Below are 22,955 nucleotides of genomic sequence, written 5' to 3'. Positions count from 1 at the left end.
CTGATCCCCAAACCAACTTAATTGTCCTGGGACATGGGGGAAGCACCTCCCTTTCCTCTTGTATCAGATGAAGAGAACAGTAGCTCAGTAGTACCCATGTAAACCACTAGCATCATGTCTGGTTTTTAATGAACTCCTCCTGCCTTACCCCCTTTTCCTCTCCTAGGCCTAAATTTCAACATTTCACTTTGCCTGAAGTTCATTTCTCTTCCAAAGGCAAGAGTTCCAGTTAACATTCATATCCAGTATAATTTACTCAGCACTAATGACAGAACAACTGGAGTTATAAATTATAAAATGCCTGGGTGCCATGTGATGCTGATATCAATAATTATAATTAAGCAAGAAGTGAGAGTTTCTCCATTTCAATAAGAACTTGTAGTCATTAAAATAAAAAACAATTCAGAAAAATTGCAACTTACAGTGGTGACTGCAACTCAAGTTACAGCTAAAAAGCTTAGAAAAGCCTCTGTAGAAGGAAGAGTTTTTATACATGACTTCATTAATTCAGTACACATCTTGTGCCTACGATGTTCCAGGAGCTGCAGCAGGTAATTGTCCATAAAGCAAGGTAGATGGGAAGCACAAACAACAATATGCTAAGTGCTTATATTTTTCCTTCTCTAACCTTAACAAACCTATGAGGCAGATATTATCATCATCCCCTTCATAGATGAGGAAACACCATCAGCAGCTAAGCAACTTCCCCAAGGCCCCACAACTGGACATTAGCACAGCCAGGACTTATCCCCAAAGACTTGGGAACCTCTGCCTGTTCCAACACTCAATACTGCATCCCGGGGGCAGGAAGGGGCTGGGGAGGGAGAAATGCTGGTGGTAGTAAAACAGTTTATGGCTCTTAAATCAGGGAAGGGCTTTATGAAGGAGGCAGAGTCCAAAGAGATTGGACTTGAAGAAACTGTGGGGGCATAAGGACTCCAGGGTAACAACTTGAGCGAAACACGTTCCGGGAAGAGAGTATTCTGTTTACCTGGGGCATGGCCAGGAATTCTCCCTGCTACGCTATATTAATTTTACCCTCTCCCTTGCCCCAGTTTTCTTAGCATTTGAAAATATGGTTCATGATAAGATTAAAAAGAGAAACACAAAGGTCAATATCAACATGTCTTCCACATTGAAAGTGGGCTACGTAGTAATTTAGTGATCCTTTTCTGGACAGAGAGAAAGACATTTAAGAAAAAGGCACTTTTGTTTCTTTTTCTCTTCAGTTACAACATAAATGTAGTGAATATGACTCACTTCAAAGAAAGTGAGTGGGATTTTACAATCATTCCTTTTCAGGATGTCACAGGCCCTAAAATCCATCTGCTCAAAGGAGAACGAATTTAACCACACAGAAGAGAAACCCAAACATTGAACAGATTTTGTGTTTACAAATAAATGCTATGGAGCACATTTCATGCACAAGATTCATTGCGAGGCACTGGGCATCAAGGGTTAGCCAAATGCCACCTCTGTCCTAGAAGGAAGACGTGCTCTGGAAGCAGTGTGACAAGTGCTGAGAGCACAGCTAGGCTCTTCTGTGACTGTGATGGGAAGTAGAGTCAAGAAAGAACTTTGCTAATGAGGTGACCTTTGACCACAAGGCTAGGATTTTCCTGCTGGTGAAGAACAAAGGTACAGTGTGGCTTTATGCAGATGTCTAGTGAACCTGAGCAAGCTGGGGAGCATTTAGTGACAGGCGTCAAGTGGACTGGGTGACGGCAGCATGGGGTGCCTGGTGAGAATGCTGTGGGAGATGATGCTCAAGTGGAGAGGGGGCCAAACTGCGATGCTAGAGATGAAGAGGGGAGGCTGGGAAAAGGGGGGCAGGGTCTCTGCCATTCACAATGTGCAGGTGCTGGGCTAGGTGCCCTGTGTGCACTATTATCTCGCGCACTGTTTTCTCTGCACCGTGAAGACAGGCAAATGACTCCCTGTCACAGACAACACTTCATGCTTAGCGATTTGCTCAAGGTTACACAGCTAGTACCAGCACCATCTCATCCAGAGCTTATGCTCTTAACCACATCTCTGGGCAGTGTTTGAGAGAGCTCTTCCTGGTGGCAGTGAGATGACAGGTCACAGTGAGGAGAGGGCTGGAGTTGGGAGACCATACAGGGGTGACCAAAATGCCCTAGGTGGAAATCCATGAGAGGTTCTGTATTTAGGCAGTGAGTAGGGTGAGGAAGGGCATGGGCTCCAGGGATAATTCAAGGATAAAAAAGGCAGCACCCATCTTGGTGACAACCAAGGGATGAGGTGAGGGCGAAGCAGGGCAAGGAAGCAAATCCCAAGGAGAAACATGTGAGAAAGACAATGAATTCAGTATGAATTACGTTAGTCTGAGATGTCTGTGGGATAGTCACGCCAAGATAGTCTGAAAATAGAGATGAGTATGCCATTTAGAAATGAGGGAAAGACAAAAATACTATATTTCAGAGGTCGCAAAACACAAAGAAAAGATCCTACACACAGGAACCATGGTGAATAATAGCATTTAAGGTTTGGGGGAAATTAGCAGGGAAAAACATTTAAAAAATAAAGGCTGAGAAAAAACAATCTGAAACCTAGCAAAGAACCATCAGGGATATGCCCCTGGTATTCAGGTGAAGGTGGTCACTAGTGTCAAATGCCATTAAAAGCCCATTAGGATGAGAAGAGTAAGTGAATTTGACCCGTAAAGATGAATTTCTGTAGCAGCCAAACCAGACACCAGACTTCAGGAAGAACTGAATTGGTGCTTGGAGCTGATGTAGGTGATGACCTAAAGAAATTAGCTAAGGAGAAAAGGAGACAGCTTTTATTGAAGGTGTAGAAAGGTGACAGAAAGGTTTTTGCTTTGTGTTTTTTAAAAACAGCTGTGAGAGTGTTTTCAGACTCTCTGGAATATGACTGCACATTAAAAGAAGGAGCCTCTGAAGGTGGAGGTGGGGGCAGGGGTAACTGTGATAATTGTGAATCAAACTTCCAGAGACAGCAGGAGATTCCACTAGTAAATGTTTGCATGTCTACTACTTGCAAGGCATTGTGCCAGCCCCAGGTGAAGTCCAGAAGGGGAATCAGACCATTCACATCCTGCCCACAATAATTTGATGCAGGGAAGGGGGCTCTGGGGAGAGCATCATGGGATTCCCCTAAGAGTTGACATCTGAGCTGAGTATTGAGGGTGTTCGGTGACTGGCTGGCTGTGAAGGGGTATTCAGGAAGAGGAAGCAACATGTGTGAAAATGCAAAGGGCAGTAACCGCAGAACATACAGAGGAAACAGCAGTGGTAGGAGAAGAGACTCAAGAGGCAGAGAGGGGTCATATCATAAATGGCCTTGGGAACTCTGCCCAAGAGCTTAGTTACATCTGGCTCCTAAGGAAATAGGGAACCATGGAAATATTTTAAGCAGGGAAGCGATGTTACCATACATGCTTTTAAGGGAGATGACTCAGCCTACAGGAAGAAGGACAACAGGAGGCTGAGGATACTCCCCAGGATCTGGGCCAAGGCAAGGATGGTAGGGGTGGAGCAGAAGGGACAAGTCAGAGGATGATGGTGGAGGCACACTCAGCCTGACAATTTAAAGAACCTGTTGGACTTGGAGAGGAATAGGGAGACTTCTCTGAGCTAAGAGGAAGGGAGATGAGGAAGGAGGGGACGAAGTCCTACCTGCTTGTAGTAATCCACATAGGTGATCTCTGTGCCATCCCGCTTCCGAAAGATGTCTGTGGGCTTCACTGACCAGTCAATGTCATCAATGCGATAGGTTTTGTTATTGTATCTGGTGCATGCAAGAAACTTTTAATTTTTTTTCAAATCATACAAGATATACAGCAATTTTACTACAATTTTAATTCAAAGTATCAGACTCCAGATTTCAGAAATTATGAAAGAGAATAACACAAAATAGTCACTTAAAAAAAAGATCAGTTCTTCTCTGGGAAGAAAAATAATTAACCCTTCAGTCTGCACTGGAGAGGGTGTCCGACGCCAGAAGTTCTGGGCCGCACTGGAAGAAGAAGAGCTGTCTTAGGCCACACATGACATACACAAACACTAACAAAAACTGATAAGCAAAAAGAAAGTTTTAAGTAAATTTACGATTTTTTGTTGGGTCGAATTCACAGCCATCCTGGGCCACGTGTGGCCCGCAGGCAGCAGGTGGTGCACCCCACGGGAAGACTACTGTATTCCAACAACACTGGGAGAGAAGTTGTCAGACCACAAACTCTTTTTCTCACTGATAGACATTCTGACTTCAGGTAGCTCATTCTTTAAAGCTGGGAGGTTCAAAACTCCCATCAGCTTCTGGTGCCACACTGATTTTTTTCTGAGCCCCTAGACAGTTTTTCCAATAAAATACACATAAAGAGGGCTGATTCGGGGTGCTGCTCTACCTTCCATCTAGGGCTGGCCCTCAGCAAAATGCAAATAAGGTCAGCTAAGATCACTCTGAGCTCTTTGTCCTCTTCAGAGCTGCGTAGCTGAAAAGTCTCCTATGCCACCACCCCCCCAAACCCCCGCCTCAGGACAGAAACTTCCTTGTCAGGTTTCTTTCTTCAGGGCTCTCGGTTGCTGGCGAGGTGACTACACAATGGCGGGATAAACCAACACGAAGGCAAGATGGGATTAGAAGGCAGCTTTCTCACCCCAGCTAGTGTGGAATTTAAACAGTGCCACCGCTGTGCTCTGTAAGCCAGAAAAACAATTTTCCGTGGAAATTCTCAGGCAGACTAGAAGGGCAGCAGATCCTCTAGGAGAAGTGTTGTGAGGTAGTAACAGTATATGGTAAACTTTTCAGTACTCAGGAAGCCACCTCATCTGCTCAGGTGTAATTCAGTTCAATGTGCATAAGGGGCAAATCATATATACACATACCTAGAGGCTTGAAAGGTCTCAGCCTTAAAGACCTCATATGCATAGAGAAGATGAGACATGGGCCTAACAGTCTATCCCATACTGTAATAATAAAATAGCTATAAAGTGGTGGCTCCTGGCAACACACTATGGGAGTAGCACAGGGGAGGGAACTGAGTCATTCCAATTGAGTGGACAAGTGGAGGCTTCAGAAAAGCAGTAATGTTTGAGCTGGGCTTTGTGGAAGCAGACATTTAAAAGGCAGAATTAGGGCAGGGAATCTGCTAAGGTAGGATAGATAGCAAACAAAGGCAGGGAGGAGGAGAGATACTTGTCCCACCCACTGACTCAGCAGGCCTTGAAATTCTGTGTACCTTTTCTACTATCTAGGAAAGGAGGCCTTTGAAACTGCTTTTATCCCAAGTCCAGAAAGGCTCCAAGGGCCCCTAGTGCCTAAAGGAAGAAGCCCATTAATACCTTTGGGTATTCAAACCCTGTCCTGGAAAGCTAGCACCACATTTATCTGTCAGTAAATATGTAACTTCTTCACCCAGCCCCACGTGCCACCACCTTTGTAAGTCACCAGGACAAAGGGCTAGGGTGGGGGTGGAGCTTGGCACTCCTCTCTCTGGCAGCTGGACCGGGCCTGAGGGCACTCTGTGCTTGCAACCCCCGCCCTCACCACCCCTATGCTTGCCACCTGGCCTTTGGCCTCCCTGACCTTCACCACCCTTACCCCGCTTCAGCCCCCCACCCCCACCTCAGCTAGGCCTGTTCTGTTCTAGGAGAACGGATCACCAATAAATCCTGCTTGCACGCTAATAGACTCACTGAGTTTTAATTCTCTACTGCATTGGTGGGAAGAACTGAGTCTCTAGGAGTTTCTCCTGTAACAAATCCAGGTAGAGACACTACAGCAGCAAAGTGCAGACTACTGGGGGTGGGGAGAGGGGTAAAACAAGAGATAAGGCAGGACCAAGTCAGACTGTGGGCAGTCCAGAATGCCAATTGAGAAGATCTGAACTCTAGACAACCGAGAACAGCCAGGCCCTATAAACGGGACAGTGAACTGATCAGATCTGTGGTCAGGCCAATACCCTTGAGACAGGCCAGTAAGCCAGGACAAATGAAATAGAGAAATGAGACAGTTGAACAGCCAAGCAGTTTACAGCCAGCTACCCAGTCAATCGCAAAGTTCTATCTGCCATAACCAAAGACACTTAAGAGTGAATGGTTTATACTTTTTCTCACCAACCAGAGGGTAAATAGCTTAAATCAGCCTACTCAGGGACATAGATAGCAGCAATCCAATTAGTGCCATTTGCACCCAAGGACAGATGAAGTTAAGGGACTAAATCTCATTTTGGTACATCAGCATAAAGTTGGTGAATATTCTATTGAGATCATCCCCTAAGACCTTCCCTAAACTCCTAGCCCTTAAAAACCCTCAAAACAAAGGACCCAGGGCGTCCTCTCCCTCCAGGGAGCAAGCCAGCATCTTTCCTTTCCGCCTGTCCCCGCCTTTCTCCCCCACAGGCGTGCATCTCCGAAACCCTAAGGGTCCCAGGGGAGCAGTGGGCAGCAGCAGCTCATCCTGAGCTAACCCCCTGATCCTGTCTCCAAGGCCCCATTTTCTCTGACTTAGTGAGTCAAAGCAGCCCTGCTGAGGCTCATTTCTTACCTACATTTTTAGGGAACCAAAGCAGTCCTACCTGGGCTCTCCTGTTGCTTCTCCTACACTAAGCCCTTCCTTGTTTCACTGTCCCCAGCTTTGGTACTATCAATCAATCACATGGACTCTTGGCGTGAAATCTTTCCTACATGAAGTCAAGAACCCACACATGACCAACCGGCTTGCGAGTCCCTGTCCATGACACCCTGACGCTATTCCTGTTCCCAAATACCATAAACAACTCATTCTCTAGGGGAAAGTTTGTTTAAAAGCAGACTTTTACCTTGTAAGGACAATGAGCCCCAGCAGACGTTTTTCACACATGTGGGTGAAGCCAGACATGCCAGTTTGGTCGCACAGACCAGCCATGAATTCCAGAACAGTCTCATTCCGGAGGATTTTATAACTTACATCAGCACTAAACAAGAGCTGGCTTTCAAACTGGGACACAGAAATGGCGAACCCAGGCCAAAGGGACAACCTTAAAAAAATAAATAGAAATGTGAAAGCCATATCAGAAAAACAATAAACAGTTTTATTTTTTAATTTTTATTGTGTCTTTTCTGTTACCAATATCCCCCTTGTAACCTTTCCCACTTCCACCTACTCCCTACCCTCTGTAATCACTACACTAAACATTTTTAAACGGTGGTTTTTACATTCCAATTTCTAGATTTTAGTGAAATAAGTTTTTCCTTAGTCTACTTTCTTCCAGGTGCTGACTAAAAACTTTAGCTATCTCCAGCTGGAATGTCTTTAAACATATCTAATATAAAATATACTCCTGTAGGAAAGGTGTCTCAGTCCTGACACTACTGACAGTTTGGCCTGGATAATTTGTTGTTAGGGACTGCCCTGCACGTTGCAGGATGTTAAGCGCATCCTGGCCTCTACCCGCTGGCTGCCACTAGCAGCCCCCCAGCTGGAACAACCCAAAATGTCTACAGACATTGCCAAATGTGCCCTGGGGGACAAAAGTGTCCCAGCAAAGATTAATATGTTTATGGAGAACCACAGCCTGAAAACAAAGCACACTGACTGAGTGGTGAAGACAGTGTAGAGACTTAACAACAAGATAAAGAAATAACTGAAGCGGCCCTGGCTGGTGTGGCTCATTGGATTGAGTGTCAGCTTGCAAACGAAATGGTGTCTGGTTTGATTCCCAGTCAGAACACATGCCTAGGTTGTGGGCCAGGTCCCCAGTAGGGGGTGCATGAGAGGCGGCTGCACTTCTCCCTCCTTTCCTCTCTAAAAATAAATAACTAAAAATCTTAAAAAAAAAAAAAAAAGAACAGAAATGGTATCATGTGCAGACATACAAAACTGTAGCCAGGCTACACCTCCTTTCCACACTGATGAGTACTATAGACTGGAGCCTCAAATAAGAAAAAGTGGCAAAAATCACATGAAAGAATAGATAAATATTTTTAAAATCATTTCAGTTTATATTTTGTGTACTTCATTCACTGTGATACTATGCCAGCCTTCACCCACTCCAGCTCAGTACACACTGGCCTTGTGAGAATTTCTAATCCAGGTGGAAAGATAAGTTAACAGCATGCTTTACACAGACTACTCAGACAGACTGAACTAACACTTGGAAAACCCCAATTTTTCCTCCACTTGGCTGAAGGCCAAACACCCTGCCCTCAGCTTCAACAGATAGAGAGAGATCTGGTTAAGATAACTCAGATCACAGGGGAGGAGGAGGGAGGGGCTGTGGGAGGAGTTTGCCGAGACAATTGTGGGCGGTCCAGGACGGGCGGGATTGGCTGAGAAGTTGAATGCCTCCAGAGCCATCAGAAATACAAAGGAGAGAGCTTCCAGGCTCACTCTAGGCCTGGGTGATGGTGCTGCAGCTACCTGTATTTCCCAACGGGCAGTATTTTATATGGGAAGGAACTCTGGGCACAGCCTAGGGTTGGGCTGACCTGGCAGAGGGTGGCAGGTTCATTTTTTGAGTGTTCTAGAGGAGATGAGCTGAGGCAGAAGCCTGCCATTCTTCCAAAATTGTGCAGTTTTTGTATCTTACATTGTTTTTAGTTCATACACTGACCCTATAGAAACAAAATAACTAGTAACAGAGGAAAAGGTAGGAGAACTCAGGTGTTAGAGTTTAGCCTTAATTGATAGGCTTAAGTGATGGAAGCGGTGACTTGATAGGCTTAAGTAACCGCTTTTGAATAAAGACTCCTTTATCACCAAACCTTTGCCTCTGGAGTTTTTGCCTAGAGGACAGCAGCAGGCAGCAGGACCCCAACTGCTGTTCCAGAACACTGTCCTTATGGATTTCTCCCTCTGCTAACACATCTCTCCCTGGGCTGCTGGCTGCCTCCCTCCCTGTCTTTAGCTTGGCCACATACTTGGAGAGCTGAGTAACAACCAGTTCAAGACTTAGCTCAGCACTTTCTCAGCAGCATCTGCTTCCGAGTTTGGGGTTAAAATTCTGCACGTGTTCCGGACAGTTCTATCCTTCCCCCTAGGAGTTTACTTGGCTTGTTTGTCTGACTGCTGCTTACCCATAACACCCGACCTGGCTGTGACAACTTCCTGTCAGCAAGAAAACAGAGCACCCACTATGTAGTATGACATAATATAGCTTACTCTGCTTTCATTATTACTATCGCACATGGAAAATTCAGTTTCTGAATTCCTTCTAGGATTTATGATAATCTAACACACTAAGAAACCTGGCTTCTAGCTTCATGCCGACACTCATCATTCTATAAAAAACTTGAAAATTAAAAAAAATCCATTACTTTTCATAGCATGTGCCCTCATAGGAGGCCTAACAGTTTAATACTGTATCATACATTATGATGCTCACATTATAAGTATTTCAGAGTAACAGAAAATATAAACAAACCTACTTGTGCTGAGGAATTTCCACTGGCTCAGAAGGCTTATAGAAGTTCTGTCCAATTTGGTACATGGACAATTTCTTTAAGATCCTGCAAGTATACATTTTTTTACTTTTTGGTAAGCATAAGTGAATAAGAGTGTAATTTTAAGTTTGTACCCATCCTGAACATAATGATAAACACGTGTAGAAAGTACAAAATTCTCGTTCTTATAGCACACGGAAGTTCAGATACCAAATATACACGTGAGTGTATGTATCAGAATGATCACTTTTTCATATCTGAGAATGACACCACCAAAATTATTTTTATCTGCCTGGGTTTAACTGCAATGACAAGTACGCAGCCACTTGAACGGTTATGACTGCGGCTGTAACACTTAGGTCAGCGCGAATGGAGCCAAGCCACGTCTGAAGGCTCTTCTGGCCTCTTCCCTCTTTTGAGATGAGGAAGGATGCTCCCAAGGGGGCTGCTCAAGCTGTCTGGGTGCTGCCAAAAAGCACGAGTGCCTCTTCGGCAGCTGGTCCTAGCTAGCTTTGTAATGGGGCACATCACTGATCTGAGGCTGCCCAGTCCACGCAGGAAACATTGCGTGGGAGCTCCAACTGCGTGACTTTGGCTCCAGGTATCCCTGAGCCTCAGCCTACTTATCTGTGAAAAGTGAATTTTCATAGTACCTGCTTCAGGGCACTAAAGTGAGGACCAAGTAAGATCAGATACAAGTGAAAGGGCTTTCCAACTGAAAAGCACCTTTGCAATGTTAGCTGACTTAAAACAGTCCCCTCTCAGGAGGGCACGTGCAAGACTGGCCTCTGAAGAGTGTGATGCAGCATTGAACTGCAGCCCAGGTAAGATGTAAAGGGAATGGCAAGAAATATGACCAGGATGAGGAAAATGTATAGGGGAAGTTCCTTCATGAGTGCTACTCAGCAAAACCCAAAATTCCCATCCACATCCATCCAGAGGTCAGTGTGAAGCAAAGGACTCGAATCTTAGATGAACAGCTCATCTTACTGATCTGTACCAATAGCATAGGAAACCGTGGTTTGCATGCTCTGTGTATCCATGTGTCGCTAAGTAAGCTTGCTAAAAACATGGATTTCCAGATCTCGCTCATGAAATTCTGTTCACTGGGTTCATTGCGGGGTAGGGGACCTGCATTTTATCAACCCCACCCAGCCCCCGAGATGACTTTGAAGTAAAAGATCCACATCAGTTTGAAGAACAATGAAAAGTTTAGTCACCACCTTCCTTCTGCACCGGCCCCTCCCGCCGCGCCCCCCCAGCGCCCCCCCCCCCTCCCCTGACCCAAGTGAAAGCAGGCTGCAGATGGCGGTGGCCTTTTACACTAAAATAAATCACTAGAAGAAAAACAAATGCTTCAGTACTAATTCAGACATTCTCAACTTTTAAGAGGAAGGGGTTACAGGGTACAGAAAAGGAAGAGAAGGAAAAAGGCACCCTCCCTGCTACCACAGAGACAGCACAAGCCCTGAGTTCTTTGTCTGCAGACAGTGCTGGATAATGATGATGAATGCTGGCTGGAGGCTGTGATGCGCTGCGGTGCACATTACTGCACAAGTACATGGAAAACTGCCCTAAGGATGACATTGTTGCTGGCATATTGCCTAAAAAATGGTTGATTATCTTGCTACCCAGGCTCTATGCTGAAAGGCATCGTTAACCTAATTTAAATTCACATTTAAGACACCTTACTTCTTAAAGATGATGCTGAAGACCTGGATGCACACAGGGGAGGTTGCCGGCAGCTGCTGCGTCAGAGTGATAGTCATCTTTACAGTCTCGCCTCTTCGAGTTTCACTTGACAATTCTGTGACCTGGGAAAAGAAGTATTTAATATGCACTCTACAGATTATCCCCAAGTGTGCAGAATGCAGATGTGACAAAGCCATCACAATTTAATACACATTAACAAAAATAAAACTGCAGGTGTTACCATGCGAGTAATACTGTAGTCAACACATGACATTTGGAAGAGTTACCATCTCTGTATCTTCCCAATTCTACAAAAGCAACACATCTCTCTATTCTGTAAGAATCGAAAGGAGACTCAGGGTTCAAAGACTCAATCCAAAGAGAATTCCAGAGCAGTGGTTCTTGACTTTTTAAAGGGGCAAAGGCGGGGAATGGTGAGAGAGGTCACAAACTACTTTGAGTATGAGGTAAGTTACAGGCATTATTCCAAGAAAATGTCCCATTGTACATACCACAAGGATGTACATAACATACCCACTTTTAGGGGGTTCGTGGGTGGCCAGAAGTCTGTCTTGTCCACCCTGAGTTCATTGATTTCAGAGTACAGTCTCTTAAAATTTTATTCATAAAAGAGAAGAGCAGGAATGAAGAGAGGAAGAAAACAAAGGGATAAGGGAGAACGGATAGAAAAGAGGGTGAGTAAACAGGAAAGAGAAGAAAGTGGTGAAATTTTAAATACATAGGAAATCTGATTTTATTGATTTTTGAAAAGTCTAGAGAAATTCCTAGGGTTCTTATAATCTGGAACAACATTCTAACAATGAAATGAATGCATGAATAAGTTTCTACACCAGCTTTAAATTTAAAGCTCATTCAACCAAAGAAATCTCCACACAGATTTTAGGAATAAAAGACTAAACAAAGAAGTCAATAAAACTCAGTGATCAAGGATTTTTCAGAAGGATAGAAAATTAGAAGAGATTAGTCCATTAGCAAGCATTTATGTATTTTACCCTTATTTTCTATAAAGTGTAGTTTAAACCACTTTTAGGTTGAACCAAGAATGTTGTCAAGGGCTCTGGCTCATGTGGTGAGGTTGGTTGAAGCATCATTCCATAAACCTGAGGGTCGTGGGTTCAACTCCTGGTCAGGGCACATGCCTGAGTTTCAGGTTTGGCTTCAGTATAGGCGCTTGCGCCAGACAATGGACCAATGACCAACTGATGTTTCTCTCCCTCTCCTTCCCTGGGTGGGGATTTAAAAAAAATGTAGGGTAGGAATGGCTCATTGCATGGCAACAAAGAGAAACAGGCACTTTCCTAGGAGCTGAAATATTTCATTGAGATGATCTCTTGCTTCAAATAAAACTATAGAGAAATCAAAGGCGGAAAGCTACAGAAAGAACTCATCAACATCTGGGAGGGATCTAGCAGCCAGGAGGGATGAGGGGTTCTCACCCCACCATGGAGATTTCAGGACAAAGAATTAAGACAACAAAGGATGTTGTGGTGAATGGTTGGTTGGGGTGGGGGGTGGGCAGCAGATGGTCTCCATTAAGACCTCTATCCAGGAACAGCATTTCCAGCAGCTATCTAAGAGCAAACTCATTGGCACTCCCTGCACCTCTCCCACCAAACACCAACTCCTCCTTGCTTTCTGGGTCTGTTTTGAGACCCCACACCCTCCAATCCTGGGCTGCCAGCCTCAGAGTGAGCTTTTACTTCCTCTCTTCCATCCACTATGTGATCAGTTGGCAAGTCTTAGCACTGCTACACTAGCAATGTCTCTAATCTATTTCAGCTGTTCCAATACCATTATTTTCCACAGAGCTTAGCTTTAATTTGGAATCGGACAGACCCTGGTCCTCTGCCCCTTGTGGCCCATGAGATATGGAGCAAGTTACTTCAGTTCTTTAAGACTTTTTCCCATCTTTAAAGTGGGAGTGAGTCCAGGGCTGTGAAACTCAAGTGAGGTAATTCACGGACCTTATCCTTATCTGTAGCAGTGCTTTGGACCATTCTTCAAGCCCTATGCACATTCTACCCAGATCATTCCAGTAACACTTAGTTAATAATTTTCCCACTTTTCTCATGTTAAGAATTCAAAAGGATGTGATCAGAGTAACTATTCTTTAATTTAGCTCCCATGGAAACTAACTCCCAATGGCTTCAGAGGCCCTTGGAGGAAAGTCCCTATTGCTCAACAGGGCACTTAAAGTTCTCCTTGCTTTCTGAGTAACAATTTCCATTACTTCCTGGCTTACCCTGAACTATCAGAAGTTTCTAAAACCTGTCTCTTTTGCTGGCTGGTGTGGCTCAGTGGATTAAGTGCCTGCCTGTGGACCAGAGAATGTCTGGTCCAATTTCCAGTCAGGGCACACACCTAGGTTGCAAGCCAGGTACCCAGCAGGGGACTTGTTTGAGTGGCACCACACATTGATATTTCTCTCCCTCTCTTTCTCCTTCCCTTCCCCTCTCTCTAAAAATAAATAAATAAAAATCTTTTTTAAAAAGTAAAAAATACATAAAATAAAACATGTCCCCCACTTCCCAAAATTGTGCCCTTGCTCCTTTTTCTTGTCCTTCTGTCCAGGAATACACCACCACCACCACCCTCCCTTGCTGATCCAAATCCTACCCTAAAAACAAATTATCACTCCCTCTGAAGTGTCCTGCTGGAATGAGCTTTCCTTCCCCAAGCTCTATGTGAAGACCTTAACCTCAAGATACTTAACCTCTCTAACGCTCCAGGGGTGACGAGAGGATTAAATGCGATCATGCATATACAGAGCCTGGCAGAATAAGAAGATCTGTAGCCTGGTGGGTGTAACACAAAGTATAGATCTGCTCAGCCCAAGAGGTGTGCTGGGGCTAATTTCAACAACAACCAAGCATAGCATCTGATACCTAGTACGTGCTCAGTAAATGTTAGCATAATAAAACTAGTAGTTATTATGCCACTCATTTCATTCTACCTCACGCTGCACTTCTCTGTAAATAACTTCAATACTAAATGGAAAGATCTTTAGACAACAAGAGCCTTTGGTTATTGATCCTGTTTCCTCCATGGTGGCAGCACCCTGCCAGGCACACAGTAGGCTCTTTCTAAGTGTAGAATGAATGCATGAGAGTGGCAATTCGATGTCACCAGTGATAGGAACCTAGATTGTGGCTACAGATGCACAGATCAGATCTGGATGACAATGGAAGACCGGGAGACAACAGAACAGGACTTCTAGAACTGCACTGTTTGGGAGCACAATGAATGAATTACTGGAGGAGCTTTTCCAACTAATACAAGCATCTGACAAAGTTTGTAGTGTGTGGATGAGAGCACAGGATTTAGCTAGCCCGAGTCAATGGTAAGACCAGAATAAGGTGAGGTAGTACTATCTTCATTAGGATTTCTTTTTACTACTTCATTTCCACTGTCACTGGGTGGCAGGTCATGTGTGGATGAGGAATAAGACAACACACTTTTGTCTAAACATACTATCACCTGTGTCTGAGAAGTGACATCAACACACCTGATTTGTCAGACTTTGTTTTTACTGTCTATTTACTCACCTGCCCCCCCATTAAATCCCATTTCCAACAATAAGGTGTGAGGCACTTACTACCACTTATTTTGAATGAGAAGTGAATAATGTTAATTTATTCCTGGCATCTATAAAATTTCTCCACTTTGGTTAGGTACATTAAGTAAACTAGATCATTCAAGATGGCGGGGGTGGTATATAATAATTTTAATATATCTAAATTTGCAAATTGTTACTACAAATTATCTATAAACAAGGTGGTCTTAAATGATTACAATATACTTGAGATATATCTTTTCAGTATGAGAGACAATATTAGCATGCTATCAACATCTGGTCATATGACAAAATACTGAGAATCAGTAAGAACTTAAGATAAATAAAAATATTTCTAAATTTATAGGTCCAGATTTTTCAAGCCCTTAAATTTAATTATCTGGTATAATTTTAAAGTTCCATATTCAGATGAAATAAACACTCAAGTAGCTCCCATAAATTTCAGGATTTCATAAAATGATAAAGGCCCCAAGAGTGCTCAGAAATGCATTTCTTAAGGAAATTCACAAAGATTTTACACAGAGTCTAGAAATGTACACTATTGATCCCACTCTGTTCAAAACGCTGGCCTAAAGGATTAAGTTTTCCAAGGAATACAAGTATACAATTTTAATCCAATGTTCTGTTTTAATTTTTCATACAGAAATTGGTTCTTTTTCCTTGTAGAAATTTTAATATTACTTTAGAACAAAGCATAGGATAAAAACTTCAATGTCAATATCTTTGTTTTAGGACTGAAACTGCAAAAGGACTATGAATCATGCAGTGGTCACGTGATTAAAATATGTCTTTAAGATTAACATCAATAACTCGTATTTCATATAGTAAGACAAGTCATAAAATAAATGACAGTTTTAGAATCAGAGATTAATGTAAAGTTATTAGGACACATGGGCACCACTGTGTAGGAACAAAAAAAAAGTAAATTTAAAGGCCTGAAGCCATATGCCGAATGGTGTTTCAGTCTTGCCTATATTGGGAAAAGTTTAAAAAGGATGCCTATTTCAAGGACACTTTACAAAAAAACAAAGTTCAAAAGCAGTGTTTATATTATAGCTCTTATTTTTAAAATGCCAGACCATCGGCTTCTTAATTAAGAAATCAATTATGAATGAGGCCTTAAGTAGGAAGTTATTTTACTCTCAAACATGGGAATAGGAAAGAGGAAAGGAGTAAGTGAAACACTCATTCCAACGCACGAAAATCATCAGGAACTACTATAAAGGACACATGGACAAAACCAAGGGGGAGGGTGGAAGCAAGGAAGGGAGGTAGGTCTGGCTGGGGTGTGGGGGAGAGGTGGGGAGAAAATGCAGACAACTGTACAATTGAACAATAAAGTAATTTAAAAAAAAAGAAAAGAAAAATCTGCTAACCTCTTAAATATATCCAGATGAGCATAAACATATGCATATGTGTGTATGTGGGTATTCAAAAGTAACTATACTGTACCTTTTTTTCTAGCTTTTGTGAGAGAAAAAGGATGGTCCCATCAAACGCTTTTGCTCTGTTGGAAAGTTCCCTGTGACTGTAAAGCAAAGCAATTCTCAAGCTTCTAGATTCCAAATCTGGCATATACGTCACTTGATACTGGTACAGCTGCCAGTCCTGTGGCAGACCCAAACTAAAGAGATTTGTGACCAGTTTCACAGGTATTCCACTGGAACCTGGGGGGAAACAAATTAAAAAAACTTTTTAACAACAACAAGTCACACCACGTTAGTATTAACCACATCATTTAAAAATGTATTTGCATGTGCATAGTTGTTGCTGTAAAGCCAGCACTCACATTCAGTGACACAGGCAAGCGCTAACAACCTGTAGCCTGAGAACCTCATGGAGTCCCATAAACACAGATTTGGGAATTAAAAAGGGGTGTGTGTAAAGCATGCCCATGAGAACATAAGAGCAGACACTGATACTCTTGTCCCTGGGAGGAAGGAAGCATCTGAATTCAGCTACCCTAGGACTCCTTCCAAAGCTCAGATTCTCTGTGGGATTCACATTAGGTGGATTAACATTTTAGGATGATGCTCTCAGATTATATAGACACTAGCCTGTTCTCAGCATAAATACGACCTGACCTCTTGGAAATACAGATAATGAAGTTAACTATACTTCTGAAAATCCTGAAACAGTTCTATCAGTGGCTATACTGCTCTCTCAATCCCAGAGAAGGCCCCCAGAGATTGAGGGGAGGGTGGAGAAGAAAGGCAGAATGGACACACCTCTCCTATGTGAGCACAGGGCCTCTAGGCTTCTGTTTTCTATGGGCGCCAGTGGGGAGGCCCATGTGTGCTTCTGGGAATTCCATCCCTTACAAATTGTTTATTCACCTCTTCAAAGTTTACAAGACAAATTCAGAGATGGCCATGATACAGCTGGTCAGCACTCAAGGTGGCCTAAATTCTCACCAAGACAGAATCCAAAAGGGCACTAATGAGGGACTTCGCCTCTCCTCAAAGGGAATCATCTGATGTTTGTCTTATAGAAAAGAATTGTATCAAATAGGCATTATTTTGTTTTTCTCATGGAGGAAGTGGAAATATGAACCTTCAAGGTGGTAAGAAAGAAAAAGTACAATATCATGTGTGCCTCGGTATTCCCTCAGCTTCCACCGGTGGTATAAATCTGTTAGGAGCAAGGAATTATTGTGCTATTTTAATTAAACAAAAGTTTCTTTTGTTCTCCTAGATCCTGAGGCAGTGACAACATATTTTAGCTGCTCCTATTAATGGACAAAGAGAAGTCACCTAGAATGTCAGAGCAGCAAGATCCTTCGAGATCATCGACACCACTATTTACAAACTAATCATGACCCATTAATGCTGCAGTTATGAGAATACATGAGGAAACTACTATGTATCATGAGAGGACTAAACCACAACAAAAGTGGATCAGAGTCCCTTGCACGTAGTAGGGCAAGTACTCTTACGTGAAAACTTGTTTCAATCGTGTGTGTGTACTGCTGGATAATACTCATGCAGCTATTTCTTATTTTGCTGCATGGTTTTAAAAGTTTGAAAAAGACTGATCTGCATTAGGGAGTCTTAACTTCTGGAAGGGAGTCACAAAGCCTTTGGAGAATCTAGTAAAAATAAGAGACCTACTTCCCTGAAAATTGAGGGCATATGCCCACAATTCTGGGTGTAATTTCAGGGCTGAGCCTGGAATCTGGGTTAAGAATTCCAAAATAGTCAACATCTTTCTTTGTCAGCTAACGTAAAGAAACATTATTATCCCCTTATGGGAAAAGGGTTGGGAAAGAGTCAAAACATCTTTTTTAAGTCCCATTCCAAACGTAAGGAAAAAATATTTTCAACAAGTGAGATGTTGTTTGGGGAGAAATATTACTATTTCTATTAATAAAAGGGAGTGAAGTTGAAAACAACTAGTATCTAGATCATGCCTTGAATAGAGCAGATAGTCAATAAATATCTTTTAAGTGAATTCATTTATTTTACATCTAGAAATTAAAAATTTCTTAAGCAAGATTTGGTGACATTAAAAAAGAAGTAATATAAAGACTGGTTACCTGCTTTGCAATCTCTCACATGGGCCAATTTCTCTCTGATACAGGCACTTGAATCCATGAAATTCTGTCTGATTTTCCCACCTTTTTCTGTTAGGGTATATTCAGCATTACCAGAAGAAATGCCACTTTTATCTAAAATATTAAAAAAATACCATAATAGCTCATATTTTATTCTAGTGATATTATTTACAACTACTATATCCAAAATGTATCTACAACCAAAACTCAGATTTTTGTGGTGTTAATAAAACTGGCCCACATTGCCAAAAACAACCATGACCATACAAAAGTTTTCAGAGTAAAAATTAAAAATTGTGAATACATGGCATGTTTTGTTAGAAATAATGGACCCTGAGTTAGTCCTTCCTCATAATATTTTGGTCTTGTCTGATTCTCCTCTTGGCTCAGGGGAAGCTCTATCTCCTTCTGTCCCACTCTGCAGCCACTCAGGGAGAGTAGCTCTCCCTTCTCCAGCTTCTGTGTAACACCCAGAAGACGGAGGGTGCCCAGACCAATCACAAGCAGGGAAGCGCCCAGAACACTGCCATCAGTTTTTATGCTAGATCATTCCTTTGAGAATGAAAGTCAACAGTTCACCTTGGGGCATCTCTCTCACAGGTAGGTTCTAGAAAACATGAAATTACAATGCAATGACTATTTTCTGTTAAAATGAGTACAAAGAGATGTTGATTTTAATTTTTAATTGTATTTTTCCCATTATCACCATACTATTGTTCGTGTCATGAGTCCTTTTTCCTTTTTGCTCAAACCCTCCACCTGCTACCCTCTCCCCACCTTAGCTGTCAGCCTGCTCTCTATCTATGAGTCTGAGAGATGTTGATTTTTAGATATAACTTTGGCTCTCTGAAGACAACATGAAAATACAAAATACAGAATATTATGACAGAGTGATATGACTCATAGTATGATGAATCACTAGAACTCTGACAGAGTTGCTGAATGCAACTACTCTGAATGGCACCATTGCTTTTGCTCAAAACTGCTGTCCATGCCCTTCTCAGTGAAGTCTGCGTCTCCTGGAAACCACAAAATTTACTTAATTTTTAAAAAGCTATCCTCACTAGATTATCCATATCATTCACTATTCATGGTTTCAAAAGATGTTGAATGGTTTTTAAAAATTCAATCTTCCATAAAATATTAGTTGCCAGAGAGAAGGGAAGGGGAATGGGGAGTTTTTGTTTAGTGAGTACAGAGTTTCAGTTTCAAAAGATGAAAAAAGTCCTAGAGATGGACAGTGGCGATGGTTGCCACTGGCCTGTATAACAAAAAATGGTTAAAATAGTAAATTTTGTGTTATATATATTTTACCACAGTTTTTAAAAATAAATACAAATTCAATCTACCCTCAATAGATGAAAGGTTTCCATCACTTGCTAGTGACAAGAATGTACAACAGACATGGAAATAAAGTCCCAAGGAGAAGCTGGGATAAGGTTTGAATGGTGGCAGTTGTGCTGTCTGAGAGCAGATCTTCTGGGGGTACAGCTCACAGGGGTACTGGAGTGGGGTTGGAAAAACACTGCAGAGTGAAAGAGAACCAGGCATAGGATGGGTGGAAGGACTGGTGAAACTAAGAGTCTAGAAGAACCTAAATACTTAGAGATTACATGGTTATTAATAATTAATCACTTAACTTCATGGTCAAAGCAAGGAGATGGTTAATAGATTTTAGCAGTGGTTCTGGGCTGAACTGTCGATCCCCCAAATTCCTCTGCTGGAGTCCTAACCCCTAATATCTCAGAATGCAACTGTATTTGGAGACAGGGTCTTTAAAGACATAATTAAGTTAAAATGATATCATTAGGATGGGCCCTAATCCAGCATGACTAGTGTCTTTATAAAAAAAGATTAAGGCACAGACAAATACAGAGAAAAGATGATGTGAAAACACAGGAAGAAGGCAGCCAGCCATCTAGGCCATCTAAAAGGAGGGAGGACTCAGAAGAAATGAACCCTGCAGAAATGGTGATCTTGGGCTTCTGGCCTCCAGAATCATGAGACAGTATTATTTCTATTGTTGTATCCACCCAGTTTGTGGTACTTTGTCATGGAACTCTAGCAAACTAGTGCTTTGAGCATGCCAACTCACACAGTATGACAGGGACAACTTGGAGCAGCATGTTGACAAGTATCCTGGCGGTAAATCTGAATTTACAGGGAAGAGAGCTACCATGAAGTGGTGATGTCTGCCATGGGTAGGGAAGGAAGAGGAGGCAGTGGCAGGCAGCACTCCAGATTTCTACTATGCCTGCAAGCTGATGGCACTGACATTTACATGTCAAAGAATTTTTAAATAATTTTTCAAAGTTATTCAGTGGACAGAAAGAATCTGAAAACTAGCTTCCTAATATCTGTAGATTCCCAAATGCCAACCACTGTCAGCAAATTCAGCAGCAGACTCTATGTTTGGGATTCCCAAAGAGACACAACAAACACAGGGGATCCTTCAAGAAAAGGTAAGAATAATGTGATGCTCAAGAGGGGACCTGGCTGTTGGAAGACACAGTGGAGTCACTCCTGGTTCACTCTGAAGGAACAGAACTGAATGGCACAGAGTACTGCACTTACAAGGCTGTGAAGACTTGCTTGTTCCCACGAAGCTATTGCTGGACGATGCTTCATTGTCACTGAGATCAGCAGATATAAGCTAAAATAGGCAAAAAAAATTATTGGTCTGATTTCAGACATTAATACATAAATCAAAAAGTTATTACAAAATAAAAACCACATCATGTCCTAAGTCATTAGACTGACATGAGCTAACAATATTAACAGGTAATGCTTGAGAGCTGATAAGAAATTGCCCATTCTAGAAAAAAAGAATATGGATGAGCTATAGTATTCCCCATTCATCAAACTTTAATTTTTGTGTTGTGACTCAGCAATAGTCGTTAAGCTCTGGAGGTATGAACAGGCTGAGATGAGACCCTGGAGTCAGGGCAATCACCAGGGAGGTGGTCCAGATGGGCACCACCTCATGCTTCCATGGCCCACAGACATAGCCTCCAAAGCAAATAAACTGAGCCCAGAACATCCAGGTCACCAGTCACATGACGACTGTCCTGAATAAAGTTTTCCAAATTAGTTCATAAAATAGGTGAAGGGAACTATTAGTACTCTTTTTTCTTTTTTAGTGAATTTGATTGGGGTGACATTGGTTGATATGTGATAGGGGTTTCAGGTACACAGCCCCATAATATGTCACCTATACATGGTACCATGTGCCTTCATCACCACCCATCCCTTCACACCCAATTCTACCTCTCCACCTCTGCTCCCAACTACTAAAATTTTCTATTTTAAAAAATATTTTCTTTTTTCATCATAACTACTTTCTTTGTTCAAGAAGAAATGTATCTTGGCCTGCTAAAAAATGTGTGAAGAGAGGACCTTTTCATGACAGTAAAAGCATAATGACCAAACTACTCACTTGAATACAATCTAAGAGATTGCTCCAAATACTAAGAGTGTGTTGGTAATATCACTCAACTGTCGCTGATTTGCTGATCAATTGGTTCCAGTTGCTTAAGTCTATCTAGCAAGGAGCAGTACTCACAGCAGCTGATCAAGAAACACTGGTTGAATCACAACCACATCTCTATCTGAGATTACTTAATTTTATATATGAATTAACAAAAGGAATCATATTAGATTATATGTGAAATAATGCTACTACTGAAGGCACAGCAATTTTTACCAAGAGACTTAAATGAAAGTCAATTAAAACACAGGAAGTAGCCCTGGCTGGCGTAGCTCAGCGGATTGAGCACAGGCTGGGAGCCAAAGTGTCCCAGGTTCGATTCCCAGCCAGGGTACATTCCTGGGTTGCAGGCCATAACCCCCAGCAACCGCACATTGATGTTTCTCTCTTTCTCTCTTTCTCTTTCTCTCCCTCTCTTTCTCTCTCTCTCTCTCTCTCTCTCTCTCCCTCTCCCTCCCTTCCCTCTCTAAAAATAAATAAATAAAATATTTAAATAAATAAATAAAAAATAAATAAAACATTTTAAAACGCAGGAAGTAGAAAAGGACAGCATATTTGCCTCTAATTTTATTTCTCTTCCCTGACCAAAATATCTACATTAATGCCTTACTCAGATAAAATCCCAAAGGAAAAAATATGGGAAGCCCTGGGAAGATTCAAAACTGAGAGAAAAGATAAGCCACTGCTTCCTAGGAGGGAGGAAAAGAGGGATACAGAGGAAGGCCGATTCCATGAAGGAGACATATAAGAGAGCAAGACAATGCCAGCTAAGCATCGCACGCACCTTGGGGTAGGCCTGGGAACTTCCCACCTCCGTGACCCTGGGGATATGGTCGATGCCTCGAGCCCTAACGCGGGCGCGTCCAATCATGTTTCCGAAGAGCCCAGAGTGACTTCTAACGCGGCAAACTCTCAGGGTAGTTTCTCATTGGCACCCAAAGGGCGCAGCTGCTACCACACGTAGCGGAGGTGGCGGGTCTCGGGCTCCTGGGCTGGAAACGCCCGGAGTATTGTGCGTGGGTGGAGGGAGCACGCACAGCCCGCAGGGTTTTAACGTGGAGGGTAGGGAGGAGCGCGCAGTGGGGTGGGGCAGAACGGGGCGGGGTATAGTGCGGGGAGGGGAGGGGTAGTGCAAGGGGGGCAGCAGTGGGGCCCAGAGTTCCCTTCTCTTCCATCCCTTTCCCTTTTTTCTTTGCCCACCCCCCAATTTGGCATTATCCAAGT

At 42.7% G+C, this 22,955-nt stretch overlaps 1 protein-coding gene across 1 annotated transcript in view; it reads right to left on the bottom strand.

The window, feature by feature from the left end:
• The window catches only part of PIWIL4 (piwi like RNA-mediated gene silencing 4), a 43,642-nt gene extending 21,010 nt beyond the window's left edge, over nt 1-22,632 (bottom strand). The window contains exons 1-8 of the mRNA XM_028516772.2: nt 22,516-22,632; nt 20,819-20,897; nt 18,227-18,358; nt 16,144-16,358; nt 11,097-11,218; nt 9,390-9,470; nt 6,803-7,000; nt 3,660-3,771 (exon numbers count right to left, since the gene is read on the bottom strand). Of these exons, the coding sequence (XP_028372573.1) occupies nt 3,660-3,771; nt 6,803-7,000; nt 9,390-9,470; nt 11,097-11,218; nt 16,144-16,358; nt 18,227-18,358; nt 20,819-20,897; nt 22,516-22,602 (1,026 nt within the window). The 5' untranslated portion in view covers nt 22,603-22,632. The remainder of the gene's footprint in view (nt 1-3,659; nt 3,772-6,802; nt 7,001-9,389; nt 9,471-11,096; nt 11,219-16,143; nt 16,359-18,226; nt 18,359-20,818; nt 20,898-22,515) is intronic.
• Nucleotides 22,633-22,955: the final 323 nt, after the last annotated feature.

Source organism: Phyllostomus discolor, chromosome 6, assembly GCF_004126475.2.
Source record: "Phyllostomus discolor isolate MPI-MPIP mPhyDis1 chromosome 6, mPhyDis1.pri.v3, whole genome shotgun sequence".
NCBI lineage: Eukaryota > Metazoa > Chordata > Mammalia > Chiroptera > Phyllostomidae > Phyllostomus > Phyllostomus discolor.
The sequence above is the reverse complement of the archived record's forward strand: the minus strand, read 5'-3'. Positions and strand labels throughout refer to the sequence as shown.